The sequence below is a fragment of the Strix uralensis genome, chromosome 3, assembly GCF_047716275.1.
Source record: "Strix uralensis isolate ZFMK-TIS-50842 chromosome 3, bStrUra1, whole genome shotgun sequence".
Lineage (NCBI taxonomy): Eukaryota > Metazoa > Chordata > Aves > Strigiformes > Strigidae > Strix > Strix uralensis.
The window spans coordinates 128038744-128054490 of record NC_133974.1 but is presented as its reverse complement, the minus strand read 5'-3'; the positions used below and the strand labels follow the sequence as shown (position 1 = coordinate 128054490).

Genomic DNA, 15747 nt, shown 5'->3' with positions numbered 1-15747 from the left:
AGCCTGGATCAACCAAACTATTCAACCCTGCCTTAATCCGTGGTTGGTGAGCTCAGAAACAGCAGCCCCTGACCGTGCTTCTCTGATGGTCCAGGTGGTTTCAAGTGGGAAAACCAGTTTAAAACTGCAATAAAAAACAATCAGGAGCATTAGGCATCTCTTGATAGCAACTTTCTAGCAGAAACTGACAGTTAAAAGTGGTCAGCCCACCGCAGAGGCATCGCAAGCAGCTGAAGAGGCTGCAAGAGAAAAAGGAGGTTTCTTAATAAGATAAACACAGGTGGCAGACAGACTTGAAATCACACAACTATTTCTTTTGAAATCTACTTTTGACTGCTGCACTCAGCATTCCCCAGGTGGCTGGGACCCTTTCAATAGTGTTTCTATTAGGAAAAGAGCTACAGTAGATCAGTAGCACCAGTCCCCAATTTAGCATTTTTTCTTCCTCTGACAACAGCAAGGCAATGCTGAGAGTGGACAAAGCCCTGAAAAAAACATTAGTGAGTGAAGAGCAATGAGGGCAGCTCTCCTGAAGAAAAAACAATGTGTATCTATCTCAGGACAACCACATAACCCCTTAAAAAGTTTCTGTTTGTTTGTTGTTATAGAAAATTCTCTCCACTGTATTGTCTTTCTTCTCAGTTTGCATTCACCTAGGCATAGTTACCAGACTGAAGCAAGTGGGATGATCAGGTAAACTAATAATCATCATTTAATAATGGCATCTGTTCAGTAATATGGTATGAAAAAACAATGGCTATTTAAGGTAAAACAAATCATGTTCGAATGAACTCTGTCCAAACTGAAATTCCAAAGCAGAAATCTGTGTACTGGCCAATAGCATAAAGATCCAAGGATGTAAATACATTCATTTTATCTTAATGACCAAAAAAATAAGGGGGGGAAGATATGATGTTATGTTTTCATGTCCCTGATTTTGAGAAGAACAAAAAAGTCCATCTGTAGAGGCTTTGGAGGAGGGAGGCTATGTGACATTTAGTAATGACAATTTATCCCAACTTTAAATCTTCTGACCAGAGTAGATGGTTGTATGGACTACAACCACTGACAGTAACTGCTACACTTGGGAAATAAATAAATAATGCACAAGGCCAGGTATAAAAAAGACCAAACCCTAATAAAACTAAGAACTAAGTCATTGCTCAGGAGGCAGGAGTTGCGGGTAAATACTGTACAAAGATTGAGAACAGTAAACATTCCCTTGTTGTCAGACAACTTTCTCAGAAAAAGATCGAAAAAACCCAATAAACTTATTAAATTTTAATGTACTGAAATTCAATTATAAATCTACAGAAGTGATTAATGAAGGGGAAAATGTTAAAAGAAACAGTTATAAATAGAAGCTGCGTATCATTGCCACTGGCACTTCAACTGCAAGATCCATTAAAAGAGAAAGCAAATACAGAAGTGGCCTGGTGAAAGACCTATATGTCCAAAAGCCTGTTTGCTTTCTCAACTGTATTACCTGGTCAAATAAAAGATACCTCTCCCTGAAACTGTTCTTTTATATCCCTAAAATATCAGAGCTACAATAAAGTTAAGAAAATAAATACCTTTTAAAGGCTTTAGGTAATTTGTCAAACATTCTAGCTACACAGTCATGTGAAAGAGAGAGTTGAAAAATGTACTGACAAATAATTGCAATAATTTTGAATGTACATAATCACTTTACAGTGCATCCCACCTGTGAATTGTTGTTCAGAAGCATTTTGTCAAAACATGTACTCAGGTTCTTCAGAACTTGCTCCTAAACCAATGTTTTGGCATTCTCATAAACTTATTTTAGTAGAACCGAACAGCAATGAAAGTCAAGATATTGCAAATCATTTTGCCTTAAAATACCTGCATTAAATCTGAATTAAACATGCAGAAGAACCTGATTTTTGTATCTGCAGTGACATCTAGTGCAAGAAACCAAAACCACATTTAGACAGGCTTCTAGAGAAAGAGAAGCTATTATCATTTATTGTGTGATTTCTGACTGAGATAAACAAGAATAATTAACATCAGCCCTATTAAAACTTTCTTAGTATCTTGTCTTCTGCACAATATTCACAAGCCAGCTGAAGGGAATCCTATTAAGCATAATATGTTAATAAGAGACTATTTAATACAAATGTGCATTTTTCCTTTCCATACAAATTCAGTTTGATAAATGAATAGATATTACATAATTGTTGGACGGCAAAAAATTGTTAAGAAAGCAAACATCCCTAGGAATGGAGTTGTTACTCTATTTATTCTATCAACTTTTCGAAAAGAAAACAAATTCAGCAGCAACATCTGACTTAAATTCTTTCTGCCAGCTCCATGGATATGCAAGCCTATTTTAATTTTGTAGTGCTTTTTAAACTTCTTTTTTAAAAGTGCAAGCAGAAGACATCATTTGCAGAAAGGAAACAAAAACTGGAAGCACACAATGAGTGTTGTCTGATACAGATGACAAATAGATGAAATTATAAAATAACAAATAAAATTTGTTCAAATGAAAGTACAGATTTAAGTCTCCCATTAAAAGTACAGTTATGCTTCAAACACAGCCAACAACAGACATTCTAACCAAAATGCAACACCAACATGTCTAACTAGCAACAAATTTTACAAAAATGATTCACTTACTGAAATGTGAAAAAACCTTAGAAACAAGTGTTATTCCTGCCAAACATACAAATAAATACATATGCCAAAGCTGAAAATGAACAGTTTAAGTAGAGTATCATGCATACATCGTTTTGTATATAAATGCACACCATTCCTGTAACTCCCTTTTTTTCATTCGACCTGTAAATACAACTATTTTAGGACCTGTGTTCCAAAGGCATGTGTCCAGAAGTCTTATGTACTTTATAAGAGCAGGTGAAAGTCTATATTGGCATCTTTTCTAAAAACTTCACAATATGCAATTTTCCAATATTTAATTTACCCAATGGTAAAATGATTAGGTTGACAGAAATATTAGCAAACAACAAGATGAATTTTTGGTTCATCAGATTAATTTTTTTTTTTTTTTTTTTTTAAAAAAAGCAGCTATTCATTAGTGATCTAGGACAACTACCTTATGCATTAGGTTCCTAATGTTCTAGTAATCTTACCATGGAATAGGCACAAAACTCACAAGATTTTGTTGGTTACTCAAGGTATTGAATGGGGAAGTGTCACAAGTACTGGTTTTTAGACAAGAAGAGTGGCCGTGGTTAATGAACTACCCTTACGAGTGATGCAGGAAGTACTTTTTAAAAGTTCTAGTTTGTTCTTCAGGAGCCCCAGCTTGCACAACTTCTCTGCCTTACAGCCATCAGAAGGTGGATTTAGTAGAGACAAGAATTTTATGTGAAAGTAGCAGGTGTTAATTGAGAGCACTTTTCACCTTGAGGACTGAGGTTGTTAAAACAAAGACATGAAAGAATGAAGAAAACAAATGCTCATTGAAGGGCAAGGTACTAGAGTAGAACACAAAACAAGCGAGAAGAGGAAAAGGAGACAAGCTAGCCAAGGTTAATGGGAAGTAACAAAAAGGCATAAAATAGGAGAACAGTGATACATGCCCAGACTCACAGGCAGAACTGAGATAATGGTGTTCAAATACCATTCTGCAACTGTGGTTTAAAAATTATCTGAAAATGCAAATAAATGTAGGCTAATGCAGCATTTATATAGAACACAACAAACAGTTCTTGACAGAGTTCACTACGGTACACAAGCCAGCACAGAAAGGAAATTATTAAAATCCAAATCTATTAGCTTCTGCCACCCTAATCAGCACCTCATAAAGACCAACACAATTACTTTGAGTTTTGGTCTCCTCCTGTCTTTGCTGGGTATAGCCAAAATTCCTAAAGAAAGGAAATTCTCCTGTTTAGATGAGTAGGTCTACCAAAATAACTGTTTGGTATTACTCTGTATTTATTCATCATGGCAAGTTAAGAGTATTTCATCTCCCCCAAAAAGAGGCATGATATAAAAAAAAAAAAAAAAAAAAAAAAGATAGATGTTCATGCTTGAAGATAGACATATAGTTTTTCTTCCCCAGTTAGGAACAACTGTTGTTAAGGCATAAAAATGTACTATTAACCAGTACTCAACCAAAGAGCACAAAAAAGAAAAAGATCAAATAAACAGTGTTCAAAAACATATTTACACAACATGTGGTAAAGTGCTGCAGCAGAATTAGGATTATTGATGAAAGTGAGGCTGTCACTAAATCCAACAGGACAAAGCCAGCTGAAGCAGCTACTAGTTAAACTATTGATCATGAGAATTAGACACACACACAAAAAAGACCCTGTCCTTTAATAGACTCTGTGCAGACAGATATCTCTGCATCCTTTGACATCAGTTGAGCTCTGCAACACAAAGCTAATGACATGATTAGAATCAAACAACAGGATAACGAAATAAAAGCTAAGTCTAAATCTACTTAAAACTAAAAAAAAAACAAGAGCATCTAAATACCTTAACGCTAGGTACAAATGACATACATCAAAAAGGCAAAAGCTAAAAGTCAAACCAATTTCTACACAAACAGTAAAGGGAAGAAGAAACTTAAAAGGAAGTTGGTAAGAAAAAATAGTAGAGAATTATATAAAAGAGTACACATTTTAGAAAGATTAATATAAAAGCTGCTAAAGGTTAGAGAAAGAAATTGGAACATGCACAAAAGATGACAAAAATAAGATGCCAGTAAGAGAAAAAAGATCTCTAGGAGAATGACAACACATGCAGTCAAATATAGCAGCCACATCAAAAGAAGTTTTGTACCAATTAAATCCTCAAAGAAAGAGAAAAATCGAAAGTTGGATAGGTTACCCTAACATCTTAGAAAGCATCCAAAGAAATTACAGACCCCAGGATTGATCTTTAACAGAACAATACAGAAAGGACCAAACTAAGGAAAAGAGCAAACAGTTTTCTTCCCTCTTCCTCTTCTTTTTGGAGATGTGTATGGAAGAACATTAACAGAAGGTTAAAAAAAAAAAATCCATAGAAAGATTCAATGAGAGTGAGATGAAAGCAAAATCCTAGAGTTAAGTAAGTGCTGAGGTTGCAAGACACCTGAAGATCGAGAAGCAATGTAAACGTAAAGCAGTGCTGTTTCATAAAGAGCAACTCTTTTGACAGCTGGTGACATTTGAGGAAATAACCCAGAGCCTTTGGGATCACTGTGGGTTTTGATGCAGTATTTTACCCAATGCTGAAGCATCAATCCACATATTTAAGTTTATTAAGCATTAAAATATCCTCCCTTAGATTAAAAAGAGGGACAGGGGACGGACTGTAATACTAGGTTAGGAAGGTTAGTGTCACATTATATCACAGTGAGGAGCTCAAGGATGAAAACAAGCATCACGACTGGAAACAATGCTTGTCACTTCAGAGAGATTACCAACGCCAAGAAGCTGCCATGCAACACAATAAAGAATACTTCATAGGGAGTCAGCATCAGTTTAAAACCCCAATGTATGCAGTGTCCTAATCTTTGCATAAGGAAAACAAGAGAATTTGGGCTTTAGGTGTGAGTTGCCAGTAATTCAGACTCCAGAGGAACCCGGACAGTTGCCCTGCAAAAGGGCTTCTACCAAATGCGTGAAAGAAAGAGAGCATGCTATCAATACTACCATCACCAGTCCAAGACATGCCCAGTCTGACAGCAGCATATATGAGGGATTATACAAGATGTTCACAGCCGATAATGGCATTCAGCCATACAGACTGCACCAAATCCAGAACTGACAACATTTATAGACAGGACAGTTCAACATACTCAGTTTAAAGATGCACACTGATGGAAAACCATAACTTCGGGTGAACTACACAGAGACAAATGTCAAAGGGGATAAAAGCTACAAGCAGAAATAAGGAAGAACACTGGGATGTACATGTCAGCTGCACACATGGCGCTGTGCCGACTGAAATAATTGGAATTTTAAGCTGCCAAATACTTTTTAATCAAAAACTTGCCTTCACACAGTGTCCTCTCTTCCTCAGTATTTTCTAGCTGGATAGTATTTTCCATTTGCTATGAATTATTTTCAAGGTAGCATTTAAATGTTGCTGGACTAATTTAAAACAAGGTTCAAAATAACTGGCAAGGGTGAACAAGTTTATGGAACATCTTCCCTGCAAAACAGTATGCATCAACTTCTTTGTCAAGTCTGACAAAAGCACTGTATTCAGTAAAAGCAAAGTAACTTTTTCCAGCAGTATCTGTTGATCCAGAAGACAACACCAGCATGCCCTATGAATCTGCCTTCCTGTATTTTGCAAGGCTTATGTAAAATCCTTTCAATTATTTTGGATTTAAACATTAACAGATTTTCCCATCAGTCTGTGAGAACAATTCAAAACTATGTGAACCCTGATATTTAAAACTTAGTATGAAAAAGCATAACTACATATAATAGAGTAAGAAATCCCATTCAGCTACTAGCAAGTGCACTTGCATCTGGCCAGCATATATGAATAGGTAATAGGTAGCTGTTTACATGAATTTTCAACATCAACTGCCTCAAAGATTTGAAGCAAGAGGTGTTAGGGACTGAAAAGCAAAAGGTTTTTAATTCTCCAAGCCTGCTGCAGGGCAGGAACTGAAAGGCAGCAACTACCTCAGGACTGCAAGCTCAGGGGGAGGCAAGGGAAAGCAGGTTTTAGACATAAATACAAACATGAAGTTCTAAGTAACTTAATGAATAATGTCCTGAAAATTACTGAATTATGGCATGGAAAAAGTTGCCATTGTGACTGCAGCGAGGTAGACATACAAAGACAGTCTCATTTCTCAAAGGGTGCCGAGACATTCTATTTTACAAGTGAACAACGTGTACAGTGTCTGTGTGCAAGAGGTGGTACATCAATAATGAAACAAAAAAAGCCAGTGAACTTATAGAGAGTCCATTACAAAAAAACACTGCTGCACTCTCTAGTTTAAAATCTGCTTTTCAACGACTCAGCCTGGCAAACTTCCAGAAAGCCCTTTTCTGCTCGTGTGCTGGCAGTGATTTCAGGAATCGTTAAACAAGAAGTGAATAAAAATATGGATAGCTTCAGGAAAATGGTGTAAAATAAAACAGTACAACCAAGAAATCTTTTGCAGATTTTCAGTTTTTCAGGGCCAAGAAAGTTTTATCAACTGCCTTTAACCCAAAAGTGAAATATAAGCTATATTCATGTACTCAAATATCAGCATATGAAAGTACCAAAATACAAAAGCTGTATGAATTAAACAAAAGCTCAGTACCAGAAAAGTTGAGTAACAGCTTCTGTGTTTAAGTCCTTTATATCCAGCTATTTAACAAATGCAGCTTTCCTTTGTTTATATGAATTGTTCAGTTAACACCTCCTACAATTCTCTAATTTCTGTACAAGAAATCAGTGCTTTCCAACATAAAGCTTTAAAAACTTCCTACATGCTATATCATGTTCGTTCTCACAACTGACCAAAATTCACAAATTCTTCATGTGACAATGAACTCCCCAATCCAGACGTGAGTAAAGAGAGGATTAATAAAGTTCCGTGTACATATAGATGCTTCAAAATAACACAGAAATAACATAAAATTGGACCTAAAACATCTCTGAGGAAAATACAAATGGTAATTCCCAGTTCAGTATCTAGACAGACATTAAACAGTCCATTCTGTCACGCCATCTGCTAGGCAGTTACCAACACTGCTCTGTTCTCTACGCTATTTGTGCTTTATTTTTATTTTTAAGCATGGAGCCATTCAACTTATTTGGAAGTCAGATAAAAGACATGGTGGTGAACTTAAAAAAAAAATAAAGAAATCAAAAAGTAATACACAGCAAAAAATCAACTACAAAAATTCAAGTTTCAGATCAGTGATAAGGGGAATTAAAAAATTACTTCTAAATGCTTGCTCAAATTGCACTCCAAATGAGTTCATGTTCAGCATATACAGCAAGTCATGAAAACTTAAGTTTTGTTATCAAAATTTTTATTTAACAGAATAGTTAAAACATTTGGCCAAAAAAATGTTAGTCTATGTTATGGAAAAGAAATTGTAGGAATTACACCTCTGTGTGTGTGTGCACGTGCACATGTGAGCTTGTACGTGTGTATGGAATCCTAAAGTGGCCCATTAAAATATCACCTCAGACTATCACCTTAATCATGAGCCAAATGCCAATATAAAATTTTACCAGTACAACTGGACAGCAGGAAAACAAAGATACATGCAGAGAACACAAAAGTCTGTCTACATCATGCAAAAAACACAGTATGGAAATGACCAAGTTGCCCTCTTAGATCTGTACTAAATCTACAAGCCGCAAGAGAGCACTGTGTGGATTTACCTGCCCCAGAAGTTGTCTGGAGCCATATGAAGAGTGCAACTCAGGACAGCTTATGTGAACCGGTTGCAAAAATTCCCGTGCTTGGGACTCCAGAGCATGTTTAGCTCAGATGCATCTATTTGGTTTGATGAGGACCTACTCGGGGAGACTTCAACTGCAGAAATCCCATCAAAAGTTGTTTTTCAAGTTTACAAGCCATTTCTGACTGCAACGTGAATCTGAAGGCCAATGCAAAAATCTGTATCCACTACACACCGCATTCACTGAGATACACAATGTAACGTAAAAGGTGGTTATTCACAGGTCTTGTTGATACAACACAAATACCAAGAGGATGAGGGATCCACCTGCCCCTGCCTCAGCTTTTCTTCATTTGCAACTCATAAAACATTCAGTAATTTAAAGATTTGTTAGAGAGAAGCTGTTTTGCACTATGAGGTCACTATGATGAAGGAAAGAGTTGTGCTAACTTATTAATATTACTTAAAATCTTATTCAAAAATACCACTGTGTCTGCATATTTACTCCTAAAAGCCCTCAAAAACTAATTCTTTGGAATAAGCTAAAACAAGACTGAGAAAATTTTGTGTTATTAAAAAACAAAGAAGGTGACTTAGAACAGAACCTTTTTTTTTTAATGAAACACTAAGGCTAGTTCAAATGCCAGGTTGAAAATTTATTTATTTGCCTTACTTTCAGAATATCTTGAGTTTCATTCCACTTGTTTGTCCATTCTTTGGTCAGTTCTTGTACCTATAAAAGAAAACAAATATTAAAAGAGATGTGATTTTTTCCAAAGTCCTTGATAATGCATTCTCAGAGAAATACTAAATATTTGTGAAATTCCTTGTGATGTTTAATACTTAAACATTAGAATGGCACTGTTGCTCCTGCAGTAAGTGGCCATTACCTATATCATTTCTCTCTCAAAAAGGAAAATCACAAAATTCTTATTTATAGTATAAAATGAAACAAAGGACAGGGATATTGCCTTCAAATAATGGCAGGCATTTTCAAAGATAGGGAATTATTCCCTAAAGTGCTTCATCAGTCCTACAAAGTCTACTGCCACAGATTGATCCCTTAGTTGTAACTAGATGACAGCTCCTTTCCTCCCGCACGCAGGTAGGCATGTTTAAGCTAAAATACCCTCCAGAGGATGGCATGCAGAGGAAGCAGCAGACAGGCAGCCTTCAGGAGAGAATCATAGCAAAGCTTGCTGCAACTTAGAAATCACACACTTGGTTGAAACCAGCACAGAAGTGAGAAGCTGCTTGCAAAGGCAATACAGACAGCGAGGGCGCTGGGAATAGAATCATAGAATCATTCAGGTTGGAAAACATCTCTGAAATCATCAGGTCCAACTGTTAACCTGACACTGCCAAGTCCACCACTAAACCACATCCCTTAAATTCCTCCAGGGATGGTGACTCCACCACTTCCCTGGACAGCCTGTCCAGTGCTTGATAATCCTTTTGGTGAAGAAATTTTTCCTTATATCCAGTCTAAACCTCCCCTGGCACAACTTGAGGCCATCTCTTGTCATATCACTTGTTACATGGGAAAAGAGACCAACACCCACCTCACTACAACCTCCTTTCAGGTAGTTGTAGAGAGTAATAGGTCTCCCCTGAGTCTTCTTTTCTCCAGGCTTAACACCCCCAGTTCCCTCACAGGACTTGTTCTCCAGATCCTTCATCAGATTCGCTGCTCTTCTCTGGACACACTCCAGCACCTCAATGTCTTTCTTGTAGTGAGGGGCCCAACACTGAACACAGTATTTGAGGTGCAGCCTCACCAGTGCTGAGTACAGGGGGACGATCACTTCCCTGGTCCTGCTGGCCACACTATTTCTGATACAAGCCAGGATGCTTCTGGCCTTCTTGGAAACCTGGGCGCACTGCCAGCTCATATTCAGCTGGCTATTGATCAACACCTCCAGGTCCTTTCCCACCACACAGCTTTCCAGCCACTCTTTCCCAAGCCTGTAGTGCTGCAGGGAGTTGTTGTGACCCAAGTGTAGAACCCAGCACTGAGCCTTGTTGAACCTCATACAATAGGCCTCAGCCCATCGATCAACCTCTCCAGATCAATCTGTAGAGCCTTCCTACCCCCCAGCAGATCCACACTCCCGCCCAGATTGCTGTCATCTGCAAACTTACTGAGGATGCACTCAATCCAGATCATTGAAAAAGATATTAAACAGAACTGGCGCTGGTACTGAGCCCTGGGGAACACCACTTGTGACCGGCTACCAACTGGTTTTAACTCCATTCACCAGAACTCTTTGGGCCAGTTTTTTCGCCAGCAAAGGGTACACCTATCCAAGCCATGAGCAGCCAGTTTCTCCAGGAGAATGCTGTAGGAAACAGCATCAAAGGCTTTACTAAAGTCCAGGTAAACAACATCCACAGCCTTTCCCTCATCCACTAAGGGGGTCACCTTGTCATAGAAGGAGATCAGGTTGGTCAAACAGGACCTGTCTTTCATAAACCCATGCTGACTGGGCCTGATCACCTGGTTGTCCCGTATGTGCCACATGATGGCACTCAAGATGATCTGTTCCATAACCTTCCCCAGCATGGAGGTCAGACTGATAGAATGCTTAGGTTTTGTCCTGCCTTCCCTACTCATCCAGTTGTCCATCTCACTAGTTAACTTTCACAGCTTCCATATCAGTAAAGGTTCTTTTCATTTCAGAGCCTTCACACTTTTTAGAAAGCAGTGCATACAGGGTGCTTCAAGCAGATCCACCTCAAAGCTCTGGCTGACTTGGAATCATAATCACAGTAAATAATAATATATATATATACACACACACACACACGCACTTTGTTTTTTTGAAGCACCAGATTTCTGTACAGGAATGAAATACGTAGACTTTTAAAAACATACACAAACTTTTATTATTTGAAATCACTTCATCTGCAGAAGAGCTGGGGAAAAAAAATCCAGCAACATCCCTTTATTATTTTACAAATAAAACCACTGTAGAAAAAAAAAAAATCTTCAACGCAGTTCCTTCAAACATCTCCACATTTTCCGCCTATGGCCTACTTTCCTAGTTATCTTTGCAGATCAGCTGCAAATTAATCAATAAGAACTAAAGAAACTTCTGTCATCTCTGCCTGTATCTCAAGATCTCAACAAAGAAAAGTAAGCACATTTTTCAGTGCATTATTACCATTCCTAGTGCTGCTAACTGGAATGTTAAACAACAAAAAAATTTAAAAGATTAAAGAAAAACATGAAGCAGATCTATCATAAGTCTATCCACCATACCAGAACAATTTTTATTGCTCAGAAACAATTTAAAAATTGTTCTTATATAAGGACAAATCAACTCATTAAAGAAAGTCACCATATATTTGTCAGATAATTTAAATATGGTGATAAAGTCTTTAGATCTGTATAAACAAATTAATTATTGCACTCATTCAATTATAAAAAAAGCTATAACCACTGCAATATCTACTAAGAGTTTTTAGTAATTATGTCTATTGTAATTATCATGAATAGTAATCACATAACCTTCTAATGAGGCTGACAAAAGATAATAAAATATGCTCGATATACTCCCCACACAGAAGGGCCAACCCTTCTGAGCAGGACAAGCAGTGATTACTGTCAGAGCATGAATAACATACTTTTAATTAGCATATAGTCAGCAGTTTATACTACTCAGTACTCTTAGATAAAAGTCTTTCATTTGTGCACACAAATAAAAGCATGCTACATGTACTAACAATATTATCATTCATCTCTGATTCAGCTAAAAACTTTTTAAAACCTAGTATGAATACGAAAAAAAAATAATTTGCAACTGAAGGTTCATACTACGGTTATACAAGTCCTACTTTAATTATTGAATACAACACAGTAAGGATTCCTGCATATACTACAGACTTGTAAAATGCATTCCCAGCAGAAAATTGGCTTCCAGAGAAGCCTGGAGTCTACTTTGCAGCTATGGTTCATACTAATACACATATTTCATCCATTTTTGTCATGAAGTTTATTTTTAAAATGTCATTTCACTGAGAATTATTTCAACATGTCTTTAAATTGGGTATTACCAATGAGAATCCTGAAAAGCGCAGACAGATACCGTACCAATTACTTTGGTCAAAACAGGATTCTCAAAGCAATGCATTCATTCTCTAATTGTAAAGGTATAAGCAGCACCCATGTAAACCTTACAATTTAAACCAGCTAAGAAATCCCTATTTTTAAAGGCATCATATCTACATGTGATTGGCATCTTGTTGCCAATTTTCAGAACTAATTATTTGCTGCCATGTAGGTGAATGATTCCAAATACTTTCCTTTCTTCTTTTCCAAAGTCTGAATAATACTATTTTTTTAAAACCATTTGCAGTAGCTTTAAAAACAGACAAGTATATAGAAAAGAATTAACATAGAATGATAGAATCAAGAATGAAAGATTGAAAATTAGAGAAATGAGAGTACCATTGTATCTATATTCTTTAGGACCCTATGAGTATATCTGAACTGTCTGGGAATTTTTCCCAGCCTCTATAATAGGCTGGATTATTAAAATAACTTGGTGTGAGGCATACTATGAAGTACACCTAGATCTTAGATCCTCCCCAAAAAAAGACAGCCTAATAAGGCACTGAACATATTTGAACATACCAGATTTAAAGATGAAATTTTCTGAAAACCTACCCCACGAGTTATTGATTACTTCAAAACATAAAAGAGGTGCCCATTTTCCCCATAAATCTTTTACTGTATTTTCTACACACTGAATGCTTTGTTACTGTGATTACTGGTTACTGATTACTCTGATTTAACAGTTTTCCCCTCTCTATTTTATTTACAAACATACTTTTTTTAGTAAGGCAAGTTGGCCTGGGAACAAATATTTTCATTAAATAGAACTGTTACATAAATATCAAAGAAATACTTTGTTCTTATTTATAACGTTATCTTACATTAGTAGGATAACAAAGTTCACGCATCGTGAACTTTTTTTTAAAAAAAGCACCAAGACAATTGCTGTTTGGTGGGAGAAAATTTAGTTGTGTATAAATAAAAAATCCTGAAAATTACCAACACTCTTACATCCAAACCTCCTTTTACTTTTTTTTTGTTTGAAAACTGTTTTATGAAATTATAACTCACCCTTGCTTCATTCTGCTGAAGCTTTTCTTCCATGCTTAAAGCTGTTGGAGAATCCAAGAGTGCGATCTAAAACAGTAAAAAGTAAACATCATCAAGTAAAAAAAAAAGGAAGAAAAAAGTAACAATTTCTGACAGGATCAAATGAAAGAAATGCAATCGTTCAACTTTCTGATTATTTAGGATGAAGTATTTTAAACTCCAATATACATCATTTTACCTTGAAATACTGTAAACTGAATATCCAAAATCTTGTCAAAACAAGTATTTCACACACAAGTCATTGGTTTCAGAATACTGTTTTTATTCACTACATAGAACACATGGTCACACACATGCAGACACTGAAACCAGACACAATATTGTAACAGGTAATTCCTGATATATCTATCTACATATTTCTGTGAAACATGAAAATTTACTATGCATCAGTAGTAAACCATTTTGCTATAACACATATGTATATTGCTTATCTTTAATAAATATATATTAAGGTAGCTGGCCTTAGAAAACTACTATACAACACGCACACACACAAGCAATACTCATTGTTATGAGACCTCCTACACTGAATACAGCTCTACATTTTGGTAACCAGTATCTTCAGTGATGTACAGAACCACTTGCAATACAGTATTCTGGGAATATAAAGGAAAACCACAAAAGAAATTATACAGAGATTTATATTCTACAGTGCATACATAACACCACCTGCTGTTTTACCAACCATCACAAATTCAATTAACTTGAGCAAGTTCTCTGTTGTCTCCCACACAGCCATCTATCACATCCTACAACTGAACCAGATTTATTTTGTGATATCCACTGTTTTACAGCTTGGAATTAGGTCAAAGCATTAGATCTTCAAAGGGGTCCAAGCTACATTTACTTTGCCAACTCTAAATCAAACCATATTTTGAAAATAAATTAATTTTCCCCTCCTAAAGAATGGGGGAGAAACACAAGTATAATAGAGTAATTCAACCCCATAAATAGTTTTCTAATTGTTTGTAACAAAGCAGAGCTCTCCAGTCATCTACAATACCTATTGCTGCTTCCAACTGTGGTCCCATCCCCTTTTTGAGCAAATGTTTTATAGCATGAAATCTATCTGAAGTACTAGCCTTCTGTTGAAAGTCTATGCTGAACTGTCATTTCACACTGCACAGCCCATCTAAACTAAAATTACATAGTTCTAGAAATAAATCTGAGGTATCATTTCGGATACCTCCAAATCATATTCACTCAAATATGAAATCTAGCAGTCTCAAGTGACATTATTTAGAAGAGACGACTGGCCTGAGCCAATTGCATATTTCTTATTGTTAGTTTGGTTTCACCATCCTGGAAATAGAAGAGAAAATCAGCCTAACTGAGGTTGTAGAGCAAATGTTTATAGTGGCTAATACTGATAGAAGAACAAGAAAGAGAATCATGTAAAAGGGAAGCATAAGCATGACACCTTTTCCTATATCACCACTGAAAATACTTCTATATATTTAGCAGGTTACACGCTTTCTAATGTACTGTGCAGTCAAACACAAATAAAATGTATTGTTCAAACCCATTCATACTCCTATATTTTTATATTTACACAACTACAGTATTTTATATCTTCTAGTTCTTTTAAGATACTAGATAAAGTACCTCTTCAGTCCATCAGGCTAGACCCAGGAAACATGTTACTGCTCAGCCTCCTCATGCTGTGGTGACTATCTGTTCCACAGCACACTGCAATCAAGCTCTGATTATATTAAGAGAAAGCTAAAAGCTTTGGGATGACAATTTTTCCCCCCTTATGTTAAAAGAGGTAATCTACTGGCCATATGGAAACTGATTCAATCAGGAAAATAATATTCATTCATAGCCTCATAGAGCTTGTTTACTCAAATCAATATAATGAAAGATAATTATCTCATTACATTCTAGAAATAGATGTTATAACTCAAGGAAAATTACACATAAATTTCAAGTAAAGCTAACCTGATTCCCTTGAGCAAGCAGGGCTTTTAATCGGGCTATTTCAGCTCTCAGCTCACGGATCAGTTTGACGTTAGGATCCTCATTAATAGTAGGCTTGTTGATGATGTTTTTGGCTCTATTTGCATAGCGAAGTGTACTTAAAGTTTCTCCATAATTGACATCAGCAGGTGAAATAGCTAAGGAGATAAAATCAGAAACAGTTTATCCAGCACCATATGTTTCATTTAGTAAAGCTAGTTTATATTTTAGAAGTCAGATAAACTTAATGTAGACAGAAATATATGATTA

At 36.3% G+C, this 15747-nt stretch overlaps 1 protein-coding gene across 6 annotated transcripts in view; it reads right to left on the bottom strand.

Annotated features, from left to right (window-relative positions):
- The window catches only part of KIF16B (kinesin family member 16B), a 142252-nt gene that overhangs the window by 93732 nt on the left and 32773 nt on the right, over positions 1–15747 (bottom strand). For all 6 annotated transcript variants that reach the window (XM_074864366.1, XM_074864367.1, XM_074864369.1 and 3 more), the window contains exons 10-12: positions 15460–15635; positions 13480–13545; positions 9025–9084 (exon numbers count right to left, since the gene is read on the bottom strand). In XM_074864366.1, the coding sequence (XP_074720467.1) occupies positions 9025–9084; positions 13480–13545; positions 15460–15635 (302 nt within the window). The remainder of the gene's footprint in view (positions 1–9024; positions 9085–13479; positions 13546–15459; positions 15636–15747) is intronic.